This window comes from Branchiostoma lanceolatum, chromosome 9 (assembly GCF_035083965.1).
Source record: "Branchiostoma lanceolatum isolate klBraLanc5 chromosome 9, klBraLanc5.hap2, whole genome shotgun sequence".
Classification (NCBI taxonomy): Eukaryota; Metazoa; Chordata; class Leptocardii; order Amphioxiformes; family Branchiostomatidae; genus Branchiostoma; species Branchiostoma lanceolatum.
The window spans coordinates 10,581,857-10,603,534 of record NC_089730.1 but is presented as its reverse complement, the minus strand read 5'-3'; the positions used below and the strand labels follow the sequence as shown (position 1 = coordinate 10,603,534).

Here is a 21,678-nt window from a genome sequence, read left to right as displayed (position 1 = left end):
TCATCCTGGGTCAACCGTCCCATCATTCCCGAAAAAAATGGCGGCGCCCGTAAACAAAAAAATATTTTTCTATTTTCAAATCGTTTGATAGCATATTCTGTTGATATGGCGAATGTACAGGTATCGCAGTCTAGTCTGCCGCCAGTCTCCATCGAGCAGGCGTTTCTGGAGACGTACTTCCACGCCCTGAGCCAGTTCGCGTACGACAAGGCCAAGGAGTTCGCGGTAAGCAAAGGACGTCGTCTGCAAAATAATTTTATGATATGGTTGTAGTAAAACTACGAAGTCTATAACAGGAATACAGTAGACACAGAAATTGACATTTTGTATATGATAGCAGCAATATACACTCTATCATTCTACAGTGCAACGATCTCAATTGCGTTTAACTTTGAGGAAGCAAAAATGAATTTGCCCATCATGGGGAGGGGGGCGGATTCAACTGGAAATTTATTATATCTCATCGTGATCACTTGTTAGGTGGCAAATTTAATGATAATATCAACAAGTTTGTACTGATCAAATACTAACAGGACAATCAGAAGAGATAGGAGACAACACCTATCTGACAGAACATACAGTATAGAAACTACAGTATAGAATTAAAAGAACACGCTGTGACACACACACAGACATAACCCCTGGTGAAGTAAAAATCAGATACCAGAAACTATGAGAAATCTGTCAGCTGGAATTTCCTGCAGCTCCTCCCTTTCCTCCTACCCAGGAGAAGGACCGTGACTCCAGGAAGACGAACTATGGGTCCACCTGGACGTCGCTGCTGAACTCCCTGTCTCACCTGGCCATGGCGGAGAAGATGTACGCCTCCCTGGGCTACTTGGGACAGAAGAAGTGGTTCAGCGGGAGAGAGGTAACTCCATTTCAGACAGTCTAATACTACAACCTCTCAACCATATTCAACCACTCAAATATCAGATCCGGTGAAGTTCAGGGAGGAGGTCTCCCAACACCTGATGAATCAGCAACAACTGCACAGTACCAATCTCTTATCAATCTGTTATCGGCTTTAACCGGTTCCTTATTTGGCCCAAAGCTCTAAGCTCGCCGATACAAATTAGCGCAATGGGGGAGTTCTATCCAGAAAGTTGACCGGCGCGGTCCACTCCCTGAGCTAGAACTCCCTGGACCATTAATTTAGATCAAGCGGGCTGACTGCCTCGTGCTGCCAAAGTGACTCGCTAGTGGCCCGGTCCTACTAGTACTCTGGTTCCCAGGGTAGACCCCTGGACAAAAGGGGTGTTGCCCAGTAGTTGTCCTGATCCAGATACAAAATCATCTTGTAAAGGCGTTAAAATATCATCAGTGTACCATGTCAAACCACTGACTGTTTTTAGAATAGACCAGTGCATGTTAGGTACATGTAGACATCACAAATACTTGCACAATTCCCATTTCACCTGCACTAACCTGCATAACCTTTAAAAACATCAGTACTTAAAACCATAAGTTGTTTTTACTGATACTTTTCTATTACACCAAATTCTACAGTCCCTCAGGTCCACTTATTCATCGTTGCTGACAGAGCTGCGTAAGATAGAGGACACAGGTCGTCAGGCGGTGGGAGGCACTGCCCCGTCCCTGGAGAAACTCCTGGCCCACCTGTGTGGGCAACTCTCATCCTTTGTCGCAGCCAGGCTGGAAACAATGGACTTGTATCCTTGTCAGTTTTGTCTCCTGTTGAGAAGATTTTCACATGGTAGCTATCGAATTTAGCATATAGAATTGTGTGGTGGCTTTGAATGACCGAGTGGCTATGCTTGACTTTCAGTTTAAAAACATCTTTATGCATTAAGAGGACAACCTTTATTTGCTACCTTTTAATAGATTTAGGTTACCCTTCTTTTTGTAGCTTTGTAGGCTGCATATATGGCTTAAACTTTATATACAGCCATTACCCTTGATGATTTTTACAAACTGCTTGACCAAAAAAAGGCCCTCTAGAAATTGTTTTGGATTTCCTTAACATTTTGACCAGCTATGAAACTCTGTGTTCCATGGGATCCAGTCGAGTCATTGGTTACTCAGAAGTAGCTGTTAACTTGGCTGGCATCATACAGAGGTATCAGCACAGCTCTGCAACTTTCGAACCAATGCCAATCATTGTTTTTCTTTAACTTTCAAAATGAGCTAATTGCATGTAAATAGCCCACCACATTTTAGTGAACAAAACAATGATTACAGTCGATAATGAAATTGTTTTGTGGAGGGGGCTTGCAGAGAAAATTTTTCACATAGCTCTCCAAAGAATAAGATATACCTATACTTACGGTAGTAGATTTCTGAGCCATGGAAGTGATTTCCTGCTACAATGTCTAAGTAAAATCATTGACTGCTGATATATGATGATAGGCATGTTTTGTTTGAAATGAAGTCATTTCTATTTCCCAGACACAGTAAGAGTTTCCACCACCCGATCCTGACCCCCCTGAAGACCAGTTTCAGTGATGAGTTGTCGATCCTGTTCCACCTGCTGCAGGCCCAGGCCGACATGGCCGTCTGGTGTTTCCTCCCAGCACTCCTGCATCTACACGAAGCACACTCCAAACTCAACTCATGGGCAGCCATCGTGCAGATGGCAAAAGAAGTATGTCTGGTGGTTTCTAATCTTCAAGCAGATGCAGAAAGGCCAAAACAAACAAGCTCCCAGTTCCACAGAAATGCCCTATACTCTGCTGAAAAGGAAACTTGAGAAATCTTTCGTAGCTCTGGAACAATGACAGCACTGAGATGGAATTCGACTGGTTTCAACTTTATTTGTCTTTCTCAAGAAAGGGAGCTTGAGAAGTGTTACGATTTTGCCTTTCTACATCTGCTTGGAGATTAGGTGGCATCTTGATTTGGGTACACCTGTACTAGGCCTCTGCTGTACATGGTGTTGCCAATGCTACCAATTTGCATAACATTCAATGAACAAATGTAGGTCATGCTTTGTAGGTCAGACTCACAAACAAGGCAGCCACTGTTTCACACTGGCAGTTATTTCAGTCATGAGATCTGCATCCCATAACTAAGGAAAGTAGGTCAGGCCTAAGGAAGCAAATGTTGTGTTTCCGGTTACCCAACTGACCCCAAAACCTGACGGCCATATCTTCTTGCAGACTTCCTGTATTTCACACTGTGATGTAGGAGTGTGTAATAGATATTGTACTTCTTTGTTCAGTTTATTGATATACTTTATTGATGTACAAATACATATGATATTGAAAATACCAGTGTCTTAATGCATTCCATGGCCAGTTTTACAATGTCAAACTGTACTTTTTGGATCACTTTGGACCAATATCTAAAATAAAGCGATTCCCTACCTACCGACCCTAATTTTTCTAGTACTGTAACCAAAAACACAACATTTTTTCTTAGGCCTCATGTAAGAATTGAACCCGTGGAACAGGATAGACAAAAACAAAAAGGTCACCTCATGAGAAACAACGCTTTCAGTAAGAACATAAGTAGCAAATGTTTTAGAGCATTTCAATAGGCTAGACCCAGATATTGACCAGGTCTTCCTTTGCCTGTGTCGTCTGCACATGTAAAGTTTAGTTTTGTTTTTATTTCTATTTCAGCAGAGTCAGAAAAAGGGTTTTGAGCTGTTTGGCAGCGCCTCCACCAAGGTGCCACAGGTCCCACCTCTCCACCAATGGCTGCTCAGTTTCAAGGCTGCCCTCGTTTCCAAGGTGATCACTAACATTCCACCAGATGTTTCACTGAAAAACTCTGTTGCTCCAATAATAAAGCTTTTTGCCTTAATTCAATTTTCAATAACTTTCATTGCCATTTAAGATTTTCAGATTTTTCTTAAATACTTTGTCTAATCTGTTTTTGTTTTTTTCCAGTTCTCCTTGTATTTCAATGAGACTTTGAGTAAACAGTCCACTCCACCAGAGATGAAGACCCTTCTAGCAAAGACATCATGTGACTACATGGCAAAGTATGCATTGTATTCCTTTATTGAATTCCTAAGTGGACTGTTTGAAAAGATGCTGCAGTATTGTACATGACAGGTCCCTCATTAGGGATATTTGTATCCCTTGCCTCCTGTATGTCAGCCTTTATTTCAAACTTTTCACTAAGTTTTATATCAGCCACTACCTCCAAAGATGAAGTGAAACCCCCAGTAATAGTGTATGTAGAAGTATTAACTAGATGCATAGGACAGACACTTGTTACCCTTGTTAACTTTTCTGCAGTTTGTACCCTTACAATTAGCCTACAGGCACAAATTTGCAAATGAAAGCTATATATGTATATATATATATATATATATATATATATATATATATATATATATATATATATATATATATATATATATATATATATATATATATATATATATATATATATATATATATATATATTTTCCTAAGTCAGAGTGAATTACCATTTCATCAATGGTAGCAATTCATTTGTTTGGCATGGAGTTTGCAGGTTAATTTTTTGTTTGTGACCTGTGACAGGTTTGCCACCTTTCTGCGTAAATCGGATGCGATAAACCTGTCGATCGTGCTGGACACTCGTGGACTGGAGGAGACATACAAGGGCCACGGGTACCACCACCCCGCCGCCAAGGTGGAGCCACCCAAGGGCCTGGACAGTTACCCTGCCATTGTGTCTATCCCAGGGGTAAGGCTTACTCTTGGCATTGATAATAATGTCCTTCCTAGACCAGATGGTGCATAGGGCGGCACCCATCTGCGTTTCAATAGCCCTTGGGCCACACAGCTTTGTGCAATCACTACAGCAGGGGACTAGTCCACTTGTAGTGGTGTGTGTTCAACTACCATTGATGATACTCTTTCCCAGATTCTTTGTGCTAAACAGAGTAAGTATGTACCATTGTCTCTTTTTGGTATGACTTGGCTGGGATCAACTACCAAATGTAATGCAAACACTCTACTCACCATGGTCATTGTATTGGTCGGCCCTATTGATTCTAGCCATAAAGCCGCAACAATTCATTTACTTGGCTCTTGAATGATTCAAAGTGAAAATTTATCAAGTTCAAGGTGAAAACAGAGGGCTGGGAGAAAAACTGGACTGTTACAATCACTCCTTGAAACCGTATGTTGATCACAACAAAGTTGCATGAAAGTTTTACCTGACATAAACTTCAGAAAACAGTCAGACTATTATATGTTTAACCGTTTACCATTATATGCTTTATCATTGTGGATTGTTTTGTATTTTTCCTGTCAGGAGAGACCCCAGCATCACTGGCCCAACCTGATCATGATCATGAACAACAACGCTGCAGAGATGAACACCATGGAGAGGATAGTTTACTTCTACGACAAGGTCTGAACCTTGTTTTATCTTGATAGGGGCTCTCCAGCATAGCGGGTTAACCAAATATTTAAACTCCTGGATCCATGTGACTTACTCCTGAGTGATAACTGCTGTAAAGCATACACATTGGGCCAATGAAGCACTCCAAAGCAAAGAGATTTAGGCTCATGAATCAGGATCTGATTTGGTCAAAAGGTATAAAAAGCCTGTTGGGATAACACACCAGATTGTACCATTTCATGTTACATTCCACCTATTCTAATGTTGTAAACTAACACAAGCTGCATACAGCTCATTGCAGAATGACCTATCAACTTGCATCTGTTACATTCTTAAATGTCCTTGCTTTGTGTGAGAGATTCTGCTAAGCTGACATTTTTTTCTATCCCAGGCCTTCCAGAGCACCTACTACATGATGAGAATAGAGCCTAAGATGACGCTGGTGGTGATATTTGAGACCAAGAGAGCAGAGAAGGACTCCTATGTCAATACATTCCTTACAGGTTATTTTTGTACTACTTTCACCATTGTACAGATTTGTACTATGATGCTAATGATGATGATGACTTTTACATGTGATGTACAGCACATTATATACAGTTAGAGGCCACCCTTTTCTTATGGCATTATTTATTTAAGAAGGATCTTGCCCCAGTTAAAAATAGATTGACCACATAGATTGTGTGGTACATGTGAGCAAATGGAAGTGAAAGTTGGACCAGGAGTCTTCTAGAAGGCATGCATTGCAAGTTGTGATTAGAGGGAGAGAAAAAAATGGTTGAACAAAAAAGACTTAAGCGTTTTTTCACACAATCTTTCCAGTCCATTTACGGTGAGTGCGTGGTGAAACCTGAGTGCCCTAAGCAAACTTGTGGTGTTTACTGTGACCAAACTAAAGCAGACTTCTTATATTTTGGTTAAGGTAAATTCTGAATTAAGTGCTAAATAGAAACTAAGCCAGGTCATGGTGGAAGGAGACAAAGAAACTACTGCTACACAACCAGTTCTCCATGAAAATGGTGCCACAATATCTTTTATAAACATTCCAATCAAACATACTTGCAGTCTACTAATCTTCCCCTGTAAGGTGTGAAATATTGATTGACTTCCTCTGTGTTCATCTTTATACAGACAGGGTGTTCAGATTATTTGTTTTGGAACAGAGTAAACATCTGAGATTACAATTATCCCTGTTGCAGAGATAAGTTGAGTAACAAGGTAATTATTGACTGTGTATCACTATCGCCCCTTCCAAAGAAAACATAACGTTGGGGACTTCAAGCAAGCAACAGACCAATCCAATGGCCGACTACGCTGGCCAAAACAAAGGAAAAACATAGTTCTTTATACACAACCAACGTTTCAGTGCCTGTCTGTCACCTAGCCTGATTGAATCACGCTTATATCGGCCGCCCGTAACCGGTCAGGGGCCATAAAAGTCCCGGAAAGCGGGAGTTTGCATTATACAGACAGATATATCTGTCACCTTCCTCAATACAATGCTGACTGTTTCTATTGAAGAATGTTGAAAGATCTTATTTATGATTCTTAGACCAACTAAACAATGTTTTCCTTTTTTCCTTTCCAGAAATTGGATCCCAACTCAAAAACAATAAGCTGCTACTTAATCTAAAACCTGGATCAAAGTGATGTCGTGATGTGATGCAGCCCTGTACCTTCTGCAAGTTCAATGTACATGGTGATACACAAAAAAAGACTAGTAAATTGAATCACTATGAATAGTATAATAGCAACTTCCTGTCTAATATTTGCTTTGCCTCCTTCTGTTGCAAGCAATAAAGTCAGATAGCAATATCTACAGTCTTATTCATTACTGTAATTCAGGAAGAGATGGTTAATCATTATTCGAGATTGAAGGACTAGTAATACATTGTGCCAAGTTTACAAGGGTAAGCATCATTCTCTTTGACTAGATCTAAAGGCTTGTGTCATTTGTTGCTATGCATCTCACTTTTATCACAGTGTACATGGTATTTCTGTCAATCACAACATTGTAAAGCCCCACTCACACTTGTGCATATATACAAGTCTGCATACCAGAGTTGCATATCAAGATGTTTTTGATTTAGGTTAAGTTTATAGCTGAAGAGGTCATTTCTTTGGTTCGATAACTAGGCTGCACAATGGTGGATCAAAGTAGAAAACGACTTCTTCCCCGTAAACTTTACTTAAATAAAAAAAATGTTGATGCGCAACTCATGTGCACCTGAATATACGCACAAGTGTGATAGGGCCCTAAGTCTGTTGACTGTTCTTACTTGAAAATACCACGTCTTCAACCAGTCTGATGCAGTCATTGGAACCTATCCAAACACCTGAATGAGTAGGTACTGTAAATGCAGAAATGTTCGCGGCGGTTTTATGTTCGCGGTTTTCGCGGCGGCCGTTTCACCGCGAACTTAAAACCACCGCGAACATTTTTGTCCAATACTGTAGCAGTATGTGACTAGCGCTGCCGCAAACTTAAAACCACCTCAAACACTCCATTTTCGCCTTAGCGCAAAATAAAAACCATGTGAATGCATTTACAGTAGTTTGGTCAACATGGCTTCAACCCAGCTAGGTCAGGGACGTAGGAACGGACTGGCCTACAGCTACAGCGATCTGTCTGGTATTTAGGATATGTACACGCCTGAGTTATTTTTACCGTATGTTCATGTATGTATGCCTTAAAGAATTTCAATAAAGATGGCAAGTTACAAAGTTTTGTGCCACATTTTGATATTCCTGGTTGTATTTGGAATATTTGGTATATCAAGTTGATGAATTTATTAGGTGGAGCTCTTATAATAATGCTGTGTGTGTGTGTAAGAAACATACGTTTTTTGTATATCCTTATAATCCATGTATATGAATTTATTTTGGAAAAGTGACCCAAGGCTACACGTTGGCTGTGATGCTCAGTGTCCATTTTGTTCCTATTTGTAGGTTTTGAGTATAGTAGGGAGAGGTTAGTAATTAGTCAGTCTGAGATAAAGAAGTCTGCCGTCCCACAGCCATCCCCCCAGGCTAGCCTATTGTAGTACTGGTTTCCAGATGTTTGTGTGATAATTGCAGCCATCCAATTACTACCGGGGCTCCTACAATAGCTGCCCTGGAGCAGTGTAGGCGCCCAGGTCGTAGTTAAATCGGATGGCACCCAGGCTATGATTATTGGTTTATAGTAACTTTAATAGTTTCGCCCATCAATCTCATCCCCTGACGGAAATTCAGAATACTCTAAATTTCCTTTTTTATGAATTACATATTCTTTAATGATAATTCACCAGGTTGAGTATTATTTCAGCCAGCAGGTACCCATGTGAGTAATGAGGCTGTTGTATTGCACTCGAGGCACCTCCTCAAACACGGGACCCCCATTTTCGTCTCTTCCGAAAGACGGTACAGCTCCGACAAGGATACCCGTCCCGGGTTTAATCACTTTGTGTTGCGTTAAACCTCTGTGTGCAGCAATCGGGTCAAAAGAAATTGGATCTTGACCTACATCCTCGCATGGATACTGAATGATTATGCCCTTGATCCTGGGACATATCAAGGAGGTTATATGTCTATATAACTTCCTTGGACATATCGAGTAGTTTGTGGTTTAATGGCACTAAAACAAGAAGACGCTTCGTTGGATCAAGGATATGAATTTCTAGAAGTAGGGTGAGTGACCTGGTCGCGTCGGATTTCGTGGCATCAAAAGTTTCCATATAGTGGCTCCACAGGATCCCACAGCGTACAGGCCTTGGTACAGGAAAGGAGCCTTGGTGCAGGGAAGTTAAGATAATCTCCAAGCAGATCTATAGGTTGCTATTAAAGACCGTATCAAACTTTGCAATCCATTGGGCCTGCTTGGAGAAACCTCGGATACGGAACCTGGAATGACCCTACATCCGGGACATCTCGTCTGAAAGGCCCGGGGCGGGGCACGAGTCTGCGAACGTGGTGTCTTGTCCAGGGAGCTGCACGTCTAGTCGACCCGCCAGAAACTCGTGTCACCTCTACCTTTACAGCGCACGGTAGGTGGTTCTCTACTCATACTTCTGATGATGTTAGCATGCAGAAACGTCTGTCGTCAGCTGGGTTTAGTGTTTGGTCAGTCACCACAACACGACGAATTTGAATATCTGTAGAGTCTGAATACCGATGCCCCCACAAGTGATTTCCGGTTCACTGCAGCCTTCTTTCAAGATGCGTCTTTGGTCGGACAAACAACAAGCGTTGATGACCGTTGATGAAAGCAGGGTTCAGTGTTTTTTGGTCTTTGTTATAATTTTTGTACGCTAACCGTCTGGTGTATTGTGAGGAAGCCTGTTGAATGAGTCTTGCGACTGTTGCCTCGACCTGGCCTTGGAGACCATTTGGGTGGCAGAGAAGCCAGCCCCGCCTGCCCTGCGGTGCCCCTCCGTAACCTGACCCCACACCTCCTGAGCCGCTGTTATGGTTGGGTCTCCGCCATGTCAGAGATGGTCCATGTCAACACATACTAACTAGTACTCCGCGAGACAGCTGTCATGAGTGGGGCACCATAGCGATTAGTCAAGTGAGAGGTTATGATCCAGTTATTGTCCTTATGCTGTGAACCAGAAGTTGTTGCATATGAATAAGAGCATAAAGTGATGTTCACTTGTATCCCTCAGAGAGTCAGACTGTAAATGAAAACAGTGTGTACGCAGCCTGTAACGGTGCTAATTAATGCTGTGTACTAGTATGATTAATTAGTAGCAGATAGAGCATGGATACTAATGCCAACCAAGGATTTAACCTCCTTGTGCCAACCGAAAGATCTACTTTGAGATTAGGGAAGGCTATCCCTGTCACTCTAGTTTGGGATCCTTCGGGTGTAGGAGGGAGAGACCCAGATCCATCGACAGGAAAATATCGCGATCTGCCCCTCCAAGATCTGACCTATTTTAGGATAAAGTGAAAGGAAAACCTTGATAAAACCTCCTTGGGAAAACCAAGGAGGTTTGTACTTTTAGGGAAAACCACCAAAACCTCCTTGGGAAAAATGCAACAAGTTTGTGACAGAAGTGATCCGGAATGACAGGATCGGTTCTACCAAGGACATTATTATTGTCCTTGGTTCTGCCAAGGAGGTTTTGTTCTGCAAGTTGTAGTTAAAATCGCGGTTGTTGCCCCGTTATTCAGCTGCCCGGAGGCATGTTCGTGTGATCACACCCATTGTGACGGGCACAAAGGACTAGTGTTTCACAGGCTCTTCCGAGAATTCTTCTAATTGGTTACGAAAATGACACATGGGGAAAATTTGCATGATGATGGTGGTAAACGAATCTTGATTTTCTGCGCGACTACTCTCCAAGCAGAAGCAGAGGTTGGTGGGGGAAGATCGTGGTCTTTATCATATGCCCCGTTTTATGTCCGATGGGTGTCCTAGTCTCCAAGCAGACCCAACGGTTGCAAAGACCGTATCCAACTGGCAGACTGGAGCTTCTCTGGCTAGCTTGTTCGATTAATAGCACAGTGGAGATCTGCTTGGAGATTAGATATGCCCCGTTTTTTGTCCGCTCCCCCACCCATCGGACCAAAACCTCCTTGATCGGACTAAAGACGGGCCGGGGCATATGATAAAACTAACCTCTGCTTGGTGAGTACTGCGCAACAACGACAATCATTGAAACCGAACACGTTTTTTCAACCATGGAAACTATAAGCACCTGTAGCTCTAACAGCTTATGGGGATCATTCTATACTCGGTTAGTCACGGCTGTTCTCCAAGCGGAGGTTTCCTGTCGAGAGTGTGTGTACCGTCCAGGCCTAGTCAGGATTTCTTGTGTGTGTACCGTTCAGGCCTAGTCAGGATTTCTTGTGTGTGTACCGTCCAGGCCTAGTCAGGATTTCTTGTGTGTGTACCGTTCAGGCCTAGTCAGGATTTCTTGTGTGTGTACCGTCCAGGCCTAGTCAGGATTTCTTGTGTGTGTACCGTCCAGGCCTAGTCAGGATTTCTTGTGTGTGTACCGTCCAGGCCTAGTCAGGATTTCTTGTGTGTGTACCGTCCAGGCCTAGTCAGGATTTCTTGTGTGTGTACCGTCCAGGCCTAGGAAAGAACGATGCTCCGATCACCCCTATCTACCAGTCTGCTGAGGGTTCGTCCCCGGTCCGTCCGACGGTTGAAGAGTACCCTGACTTCCGTCTCCGAGAAGAGAGAGGATGACTTCGAACCCACCGTCTACCCGACCATGCGGAATCACAACCGTCTTCGTCTCTACACACGAAGCTTGGTAGGTTCATGTCTTTCCTGCTACTAACCTAACTAAGTACTCAAAATGAAGAAGATCCTAGAGAAGTATTCACTGTGTACTACTACTACTACTACTACTACTGTGAGGTCAGGCCATGTGTCCGGGTATGCCTAAAGTTAAACACCTCACCCGAACTCATCCGAGTCTAATATGCAGTGTACACGGGTCAAGGACTTAATGTGACTCTCTGCATACATTGTCCACGCAATTATGAATAAAAGATATGCAGCAGGCCTTAAACATTTACCAGTTTTTGCATGTTTCTCCGCTAGTTTCCAATATAACAAATACGTGCTTATATTTGAGGCTAAAACACATTGTGTACAGTTATCATGAGGTGATGGCGATAATATTGTGCTATTAGGTATTAGCGGACCTAAGTGGATCCCAACAATGAGAATCCAATATGGCGGGCAGACATCCCTTCTCATCTTGGAACGAGGGGGGTAACATGAAAAATCCTGGTAAATACTAAAGACTTGCTGCATGTTTGTCATTCATAATTGCATAGACAATGTATCCAGAGCGTCACATAAGTAAAGTCCTTGCCCCGTGTACACTACATATTAGACCCGGAAGAGTTCGGAAGAGTTCGGGTGATGTGTTTAGGCATACCGTATGTGTCCTGACTGACAGTTACAGTAGTAGGATCTAGCAGTAGTCAGAGTAGTATTTAATGTTTTATTCGTTCTTTAGTCTGTATTTATTAGCAATATTTGGATATAAAAGTGAAATAGGAAGGTAAAACTTGGTACAACTAGGGCCTTCCTTTTACACTTTAAGATATGAAACAGTATGAGGACGGGTTCTGGCAGTTTTTTTACGTGTTTTTAGGCGTTTTTGTCGAGCTTTCTATTTTTGTTGTTGTTTTTTTTGTCTATATGGGGTTACAGAGACAAAAAAAGTAGAAAGCTCGACAAAAACGCCTAAAAACACGTAAAAAACCTGCCTGAACCCGTCCTCTGCTTGGAGAGTAGGCGCGACCATCTGTTCCAGAAACCTGAGTTTCCTGACCTAACCTAATTAGTCGCATGCACTGATCGATCTGGACACAGTCCTTTGCTGAAAACTGGGACACCAGTCTTGTGTGCGACCCACATTGTACAGTCAACAAGTGGTCGATTCACAGCAGCGTTGGACGGTATTTATTTTGGTAAATCCCTTCCAAATACCCCAGAATCAGTCGAGCACCAGGGCCTAGGTCGCCTAGGTCCTTTATTGTAGTTACAGACAAAACAAGGAATTTTCATGAACTAAAGATTAAAATACCTCACAACTTCGGCCACAAATGAATGCCAAATTGATACCTTGAAAATCTACGATTTCCACGTCATTTGACAAGTAAGAGGAACCATGCTACTTCACTATGGTTGCTGTAAGGCGTAAGACACGTGATATAATACTCTGTTTACGATTCGTGTTCTGGTCACACGGTATTTCTGGTATGACGGTCGGGAGTCGAGTAAAACTATGCCCATTTTATGCATGCACTCACCTCACGGAAGACGCAAAGAAGAAAAGATACGAGATATATATAACGTTACCAATTAGGTTATGCTGATTTTGTCTTTTGTACTAGTTGATACTTTTGACATAGCGGCTGAAAAGATATAAGATACCATTAGACTGTTAAGAGAAGACTTGACAGACCACAGCTAGCACGTTGGTCGCACCTGCCGTGTGCCGAGCCGACGACAAAGAGAAATGTCTTCCTCTGGTCGAAGACTATACAAGGGAGCACCTTCTAGATCTACAGCCATATCATCCAAGCATGTGTTAGAATGGGAACTCGTAACCTTCTCTGACTGCCTACGTTTTTACACGCTCTCCATCAAGTGTCAGAAAAGCGAGACACAAAATGTAAATATCCATTCCAACCTCTGCTTGGAGATTACACTCGAGCATGATTACAGTAAGTGCTGATGATATGAATCAACAGTCCTGGGGCATGTCTCATCAATACATTAGGTCCATTGTGAGCTCACAAAAGCTGTAATTATGCGGACTTTAATTGTGGCCCGTTCCATGTTTCTGTGCAGCTGTATGCCATTACGGTGTACTATGTGTTGCTTGTTCATTTGTCTGTGGGCCAGTTCTGCTGAAATAGTTATGGTTAAATAGTTCTATATTCAATATAAAGTATATGTCTTACCAAAGAGGTTCTGTTAACGATATCTCGATAGAAGATCCTTGGCCTTACTCTTACGTAGCCGCAGTCATTCATATTGTTCGGGGGCGCAGATCTAACACGTCGGACGAGCTCGCTCTCCAACTCACAAATGGGTTCTTTCAATTATGTCACAAGCTCGCTTTTGCGCGACCCTTGAGCAACTTACATAACACCCATAACACCCTTTGCTGTGCATTACACCAGGACTTCCAATATGCAGTCGAATTATCGAACATTTTACATATTTCTTCATCGACCGTGTAGATCCCGTCAGTGTTGAACACGTACCTACCCGAGTCTTCCAAAGACCTGGACCCGGTACCGTACGTCGCTGCCGCCACGGTTCTGCCCATGCGCACTAACAACTACGTGGTCCAGGAGCTGATCGACTGGTCCAACGTGCCCGAGGACCCCATCTTCCAACTGACGTTCCCCCAGCCCGACATGCTCAAGCCTGAGGCACTGGAGCGAATCAGCAAGTGGGTTGGGTTTCTGTGTCATGTTAGTCTAAATTGTATGTGTTTTATTAAGAGTTGTGTCAAATAGAGAACTTGGACTTGGTTGTTAGGTAGTTCTCTTAGATGAATACGTAATGTAGTTTTCGGGGCTAAGTAGCACGAAGAACTATACTCTACTCAACTCCAGTAAAGCAACTAAGGCATTTTTACGAACTCAATTAGATATCTTTGACCACTTTATTTTTAATTTTTTTACGACTTCCGTTAATGTTCCTACGTCTAAGTACTTAACGTACAAAAATCTTGAATTTTTTTAATATCATTTCGTTTTATATTGACTGCTCAAAAGTATATGACAGAAAACGTTTGTGATACAACGCAGGAGTTTTTCTTTTCCAGCCATGAAAACAACTAAGCGTCAATGAAGTCTAGATGAATACTCAAGTCGAATCCGATATCAGTTTTAAGTTCACTGTAACTTTTGTCCCTAGCAACGTCGGTCCAACTCGCCAAAGAAAGTTCCCTTTTTTCTACTTTCCGCTTTCCGTTGCGGAAGTAAATAGTACACTTTTATCCTTCCTTCTTTTGGCAGTAAAGCCCCTGCCACACAGTCGACGATCTTCGGTCGTATTTGTTGATCACCAGAAGGTCGCCTAATTTAAAACTCACCAGAGAAAAAACTCACAGAAAATCTACCCCACTAGTACATTGGACTGGACTCGGTAACCTCGAAAATCGGCCGATCTTCTAAAAATCGTGCGACGATCGAGAGAACACCAAGCGTATCCCTGCCAAAATTGTTATTTAGAGCTCGCAGACTGCTCGGCCGATCGATTTTGCTGCTGTGTGACAGGGGCTGTATGACGGTACTCGCAAGGCCTTAGAGGGGTTGAATACCACCCGCCTGTTAATATACCATACACGTGACAAGTTTGGTTCCACTAATATACAACAAAATTATTCACCAACGCCGTCACGAATTACGATAAGTTAATGTTGAGAACAGTCGAACGCTTTTGACGTAATAAATGGTGAACGTATTTATTTCGCGGTGGGACGAAAATTCACGCAGGGTGTTTACAATCACGTGAACATGACTGCGTCCACCATATTGATTATTAAGGCTGAGTCATTCTGTGAGAACTGTTCCATGATGATTGGTCCATGATGTGGATTATTATCTACCTAAACATGCCTGCTTGTTGTCTTCGCATGTTCAGGGAGTACCAGACTACATTGTCTTGGTCGCCATCTTGGATCTAACAACACACCAAGATGGCGACTGTGGTTATTTAGAGGACGTGACGTCATGTGCAAACACCCTATTCAGATATCAGCAGTAATGGCCACGTGGTGAAAATCAGCCCCTCTAGGCGTCAGAACTAGCTTGTAGTCAGGCACTATAAGGTTTTGTTCTGTGTGTTTGCGTTCTCGCTCTTGCCTTGTGCAGCGCGAAGTGTGATGTTACGGTGTGGGTTACTTCCTGGTATGTTTGCAGTATGGGAGCCGACACCTTACAGCCGGGGAAAGCTGTTCGGTGGATCCCTGATGCCAGCTGAAAGCTGTCTTCAAGCAGTAAGATGTTTCCATTCTGTCCATACATCTTTGCAATGTATAAGTGTAGCGGTTCTTCCACACAATGTTGTAGGAAGAGACTAGATTTGGTGTTCACCGTCATTGTTCTAGCGGGGGGGTTCGCACTTTCTTCACGATACTCGCTCTTGATGAGCACAATCTTCGAGAAGATGTTGGGAGGAAAGACCGTCGCGTCATTCGACTGATGCTGCTCTCCCCGAGTCAGCAACTACTTTGAAGTCGAGATACGTTACGATCTTCCCTCCCAACATTTCTTTGGAGATTAGACAAGCATCTTAGACAAGTATGGTTCTTGAAGGCAATGAATTAAGTCTTCTTTAGCGAGGTCGATGAACATGCTGTACCAGCAAAGCACGCCACAATAGCCAATGTAAGAACGCTTAAGTCGAAAATAAAGAGCTCATTATGTAAACCACAGTACAGTTTGTACACTACATTGTATTCTCGCCTGGGATGTCAGAATGAAATGGCAGTATGCGTATTTGTTGACTTAAGTAACATGATAAATGTTGGATGAAGGAATGAGAAATAGTTTTGTAGAAACGTTTGCTGTACTGGTGAATTACTGCCTAGGAAAGGAGACGGGATGGTGAATATCGCTTGTCTTAATATCATATTGCTTTTGATGAATCTTAGCATAAACCATGGCGGCTACCTATCTACTTATCTTTGATCTGATCTAGAGTTAAGGGGAAAGAAGGAAAGAAAGATGACGGTTAACCCCAAATCAGTCTGTTCCGACGGAAACCCTGAGAGAAAAACCCCGCTCAATAAGGGTTGTTGGGTTGTTCCTGTTGTAGGTTGCTGGAGAAGAACGCCCCACGCACGGCACTCCAGCGGGAAGCCGAGCGGATCCGGAAGGAGATGAACCCGCACCCCGCTCAGCAGAAGACGCTGAACGTACCCAGGGTGGACGGACACCCTCTGCCAGGCCTGCAGCACAAGTACCGGGAGACCGTGCTGTTCTTCCCGGCCGAGGGACAGTTCTGTCACGCCTACTGCACCTACTGTTTCCGCTGGGCACAGTTCACGTCTGTCGGCAGGTAAGATCCAGAGGACCTCCAGATATTGGGGAGAAAGAATAGCAAAGTGTTCAGTTTCAATCAGATCAGGCATAGAATATGACCATCTTTCCTCTCAATGCAAATCGTGACATAAGGTTGAGGACGTAAACAATGCACAGCAACGTACGTAATTGCCGGTTTGGTACTGAGAATGCAGACCAACTGTAAAAAGAAGAGCCCACGATTGTTAATTTCTTATCTAGATAATATTTGTATATGTGCTTCGTATAAGGTTTGTCTCGTTGACGAGTAGCCACCTTACGAAGACATGTGAATTGTTGATCTGTCGATAGTTATATTTTCCGTTTTGTGAGTGGCACAATTTCGTTCTTTCACATTTTCAGCCCACAGCAATTCCAGTCAGACGACTCCAAACTTCTGCAACTCTATTTGCGACGGGTAAGAAACTCTATGATCTGAACAATATGAATTTCATATTTTTCTCTACATGAATTTATATATTACAAATTTAGAGGATGACATAGGATCATAATAGATTAAACATCCTCGATCGGATTTACTAGTATCGAGTATAGAAAGGATCTAGAGTTAAAATAGTGCCTGTTGCTTGTCGGAGAACGAGCTTTATATACTCAAGACGTATAGCAAATTACCAATCCACCGGAGAAGTTGATAGAAGACGTGTTGATGGTCGCATTTATCGTTTTATACCTGTCCAAAGTCCCGAAGGAAAGCATGGAATTAAAAAATGCGTAATTACATTAGCGAGGTATCCAAAATAATGATTTAAACAAAGAGATTCACCAAAATTTCACATACTGTATATGTATTTCGTGGATGTATGAGGTCATAAATTTCTTGTTCTTCCATGAAAACCGCAGAACCGGCACGTGAGCGACCTTCTCCTGACGGGAGGGGACCCGATGGTGATGTCGGCCCAGCGGCTGGGCGGGTACATCCTGCCGCTGCTGAAGGACCCGTGCCTCGACCACCTCTCCACCATCCGCATCGGCACCAAGTCGCTGGCCTACTGGCCCTACCGATACGTCTCCGATACCGACTCCGACGATTTGTTGCGCATATTCGAGGAGGTGAGGCAAAACAGTTTAAATAGACCAATCAAAGACGACCGATTCCTTACCGTAAGGTCACGTGGCCGAAGTACCGGTCATTTGAACCTGATGAAGGCGTGTCGTCTTTTCTACAGAATAGTTCATAGTTCCTAGTACTACTTATACGTGGAGTGAAACTTCTTATATGTTTAGGAAACTCTTAACAGACTTTTGTCTCAAAATATGACAATATTCGATCACCCCAGCACTTGATCACATTTCTGCTGTTTAGTTAACTTGAAACGCCCTTTCCTGACCAGTCCGGCCACTACTGTTCCAGGTGGTGAAGTCAGGTCGCCAGTTAGCCATCATGGCCCACTTCACCCACCCCCGCGAGCTGTCCACACCGACAGTGCAGGAAGCCATCAGGCGACTGCGGATGGCTGGTGTGGTGATTCGGGCCCAGGCGCCGCTCATCAACCACGTAAACGCCGACCCCGCCACTTGGGCCCGCCTGGTCCGCACGGAGACCCGGCTGGGCGTCATTCCTTACTACATGTTTGTGGAGAGAGACACCGGCGCTAGGCACTACTTTGAGGTAGCGATACTCTCACTTGCACCCGCACACTTTATTTTTCTAGAACAACGTTCTTATGTCTTATCCGTCATCGGTACGTAAGAGCACCCATCTCCATTATAACCCGGTTTCCAGGGCCTACACAGGCCAGCTCCTTTTGATCTAGGGCTAACATGCCCCCAAGGAAATTCTACAACAGGCGCCCTTCAGTTAGACCCTGAGAACCACACGATAGATATTATAGAGATCGGGCCATCGGGGGTCTAGCATCCAGGCTATATCCAATGAGTTATTTAGTTTAAAACACGATGTTGTAAAAGTTGGACTGAACACTAAGCAGAAGGACCCACTGCTTGTCCTCTTTCTCATTAATATAGATTGACCCAGAGTCTTAAAATAATCGGAAAGCATGCACGGTATCGGGTCTCACGTGGGTCTCACGTGTTCTAAGATAAGGACCGAGATTTCATGAGGTCCACCGGATGTCCTTAATATAGGCGACCTAGTATTGAACGCCTTAAATGGGGTTAGCCTCCTTCCATTGTGTAATCTTCATATCTATAACTGTCTAAGTACAAAACAAATACTTAGTAGAGCGTTTTTTGGAGGAAACAAAGGGCTTGGGATTTCAATAATAGCCAGTCAACATGATAAACCTTAGACTGAACATGATAAACCTTAGACTGTTGATGTACAACCGTTTTTATGACACCAGGTCCTCCTTGCTATTACTGTCTTAGATACGAAAAAAGCACAAGAAATGAACCAAAGGACTTGGGATGTTCATCATGGTAAAGCTTAGACTGTACAAGTGTTAATTGTTTTTATGACATCAGGTCCCCCTGGCGAGAGCAGTGGAGATCTACAGCAAAGCGTTCTCCTCGGTGTCCGGGCTGGGCCGTACCCTGCGCGGGCCCTCCATGTCAGCCACACCCGGGAAGGTGCACGTGGTCGGGGTGTCCGAGATCGCCGGCGAGAAGGTCTTCGTTCTGAAGATGTTACAAGTAGGTTTATTGTTGTGTATCGTTGTTTATGTACCAGGGTGGGCTATTTCGTTCTTACTCCAAAATTCAGAGTTGGTAAAGTCGAAGATATACCTAGAATTAACGTTGCTTTTGCTTGTAATGGATTGATAACATCGTCGCATATTCAAAGCTGATACAAACGCCCTTGATATTCCCGTGTACCCGTTTTTAGGGAAGAAACCCGGAGTGGACGCACCAGATCTTCCACGCTCAGTACGACGAGAAGGCCACTTGGTTGGACCAGCTCAAACCGGCCTTCGGGCAAGAAAAGTTCTTCTTCGAGGACGAGCTGAAAAGCCTTGAGAGAGAGGATAACTCCTCGGGGAACCTGTATCCCTACTCCCCGGGGATGGAGTACAGATGTGAGGACATCTTCTCTCCAGGAGACTAGCTCAGTGAACGACAAGTCAACGTTATCAACTCAGGCATCCTTATACCAAACCTCTAAGTGCAATTCAACTTTAAAGCCAGTCGTTCTTTAGTCGTGGTGGCGGTGATCCAACAAACGGATCGCCGGTCGACCGTCGTGGCTAGCTATGTTGTGCCAGTCGCTTTTACTCGTGGTGGTTGTGTCACGGCAACAGTGATCTCACAAAGAACCACCGGTTGTGCCATAACGTGACAGTTTCACCGTTTCGCCAGGCTGTTATAACCCTCTACTTTCAGAGTAGTAGTAGAAAGTAGAATCTATAGATTCTGCCAGTAGCCCGGTTTGGAATAGGTTCAAATGTATGACTAAATTATCACGGTGTCAATGGGGCTGTGGTAAGTGTATTATGGAGACATCATAAGGTGGTGGTACACATGAGATAATGTGAAAGACATCTCCGTGAAGAACTGGACAACTTCAAGTGTAATTAAATCAGTATATTCAGAGTAACGTAAACGCATTCAACCTGAATGTTTCTTTTGTAACGTAGCCAAACTATCATCTCTCTATGGTCCAAACAATAGAGCATTCCAGAGTGTTCTAATCGTGACCTTAATTGTTCATTCCTGTAAGCTGTAACAGTATTGTACTGTTATATTTTAGTGAAGTATGTTACTATCAGAAAAGCTAAGCCGTTGTTGCAAGCTTAGAGAAGACTTTGATGTATCAAAGGGCATTTTCCAAAGTGTTTTTAGATATTTTCTGCAGTGAAGGGTCATGTCTTAAAAACATTACCGAAAGACGCATGACGCTTTATTAGGACACAGAAATTACGCCGGAAAAAACGGTGCCCTACCTGAAGGAATCTTCCCTTTGAAGATGTGTCTACGTAAAGATTTCGTGTGCCAGAAATGTGAACCAGACTCGTATAGTCTGTAGTTGTAACATTGATAAATGCTATACGGTCATACCGTAAGAACTGTATATACATGTGTATGTTTATTGTAATCTTATCAGCACCCACTACTGTTTGTTATGGTATTACTACACATGTAACTCCTTTCCCTTACTATGTTTTTGAATGGGAACGGAAATGGGATCATATTTTTCGACACATGAATTGTCTTTAGTCTATGAAAGAAATGTGCATAATTACGCATATGCATCGTTTTAGTAGGAGGAAATAGTACTTTGTTGTTGGTATTACATTGTTGGTGTATAACCAAGTTTAGTCCGTAATTGCTTACATGATTTCCGAATATGACCGCGTAATATTTGATACCTAGTTTATCTGAAATTGATGAACTAGTTGTCCGCCTAGATTCGACAGGGTATCAGTATTTGGGTGTTTATAAAGCTGTGTGTGCTTTTGCAAGTGAATTAGGTGGTGGGAGACAAAATGTGTACCTTTCCTCTAACCCACATGAATGTCACACTCCCGAATTGGTCAATTTTAAAACAAACACTTGTGTCTACTCACTAATGCACCACTACAACGTTTGGACGATACAAAAAACTCGAAAAATGAATTAAGACCATTTTCTCCAATATTTGGCTATTCGCGCTCAATATCGAACGTGCAAATTTCCTGAGAAGTCGATCATGTATTGTTGAGATAGATGTATATCCCGCTTTGTATGCGCAAATCTTGCTTTGAGGATTCGTTGTACCAACAATGGCAGCTCCGGCCATATTTAACCTCCTTGCTCAGGCCAAAAAATAAATGACGTGCCTCTTTTGAGGTATGTACAATTACGTGTCTGTATTTCTTGTTTGTTGATGGGGATTCCTGGAGTGGCTGAGTACTATTCTCCGTAGTAACTGCTGGC

General features: G+C 43.0%; 2 protein-coding genes across 7 annotated transcripts; both read left to right on the top strand.

Annotated features, from left to right (window-relative positions):
* Positions 1 to 2: 2 nt before the first annotated feature.
* LOC136441221 (KICSTOR subunit 2-like) lies at positions 3 to 8,031 on the top strand. 2 transcript variants are annotated; one of them, XM_066437371.1, is made up of 11 exons: positions 3 to 225; positions 728 to 871; positions 1,510 to 1,673; positions 1,997 to 2,080; positions 2,410 to 2,605; positions 3,588 to 3,695; positions 3,855 to 3,949; positions 4,479 to 4,644; positions 5,218 to 5,316; positions 5,699 to 5,810; positions 6,896 to 8,031. In XM_066437371.1, exons 1-11 carry the CDS (start codon positions 106 to 108, stop codon positions 6,955 to 6,957), a joined length of 1,350 nt encoding a protein of 449 aa, XP_066293468.1. In that variant the 5' UTR covers positions 3 to 105; the 3' UTR covers positions 6,958 to 8,031. The 2 variants fall into 2 exon arrangements, with proteins under 2 accessions (XP_066293468.1, XP_066293467.1); XM_066437370.1 differs by having other exon boundaries at positions 3,585 to 3,695.
* Positions 8,032 to 8,576: 545 nt separating this feature from the next.
* Positions 8,577 to 21,601, top strand: LOC136441219 (putative L-lysine 2,3-aminomutase aq_1632). Of its 5 annotated transcripts, XM_066437368.1 has the most exons (10): positions 8,577 to 9,332; positions 11,195 to 11,207; positions 11,387 to 11,555; positions 14,011 to 14,225; positions 16,601 to 16,843; positions 17,209 to 17,263; positions 17,707 to 17,916; positions 18,218 to 18,475; positions 19,291 to 19,458; positions 19,652 to 21,601. In XM_066437368.1, coding segments are annotated over exons 2-10 (1,539 nt in total). In that variant the 5' UTR covers positions 8,577 to 9,332; positions 11,195 to 11,205; the 3' UTR covers positions 19,871 to 21,601. The 5 variants fall into 5 exon arrangements, with proteins under 5 accessions (XP_066293465.1, XP_066293460.1, XP_066293464.1 ...); XM_066437363.1 differs by lacking the exon at positions 11,195 to 11,207 and having other exon boundaries at positions 8,580 to 9,332; positions 11,370 to 11,555; XM_066437367.1 differs by lacking the exons at positions 8,577 to 9,332; positions 11,195 to 11,207 and adding an exon at positions 10,103 to 10,648 and having other exon boundaries at positions 11,370 to 11,555.
* Positions 21,602 to 21,678: the final 77 nt, after the last annotated feature.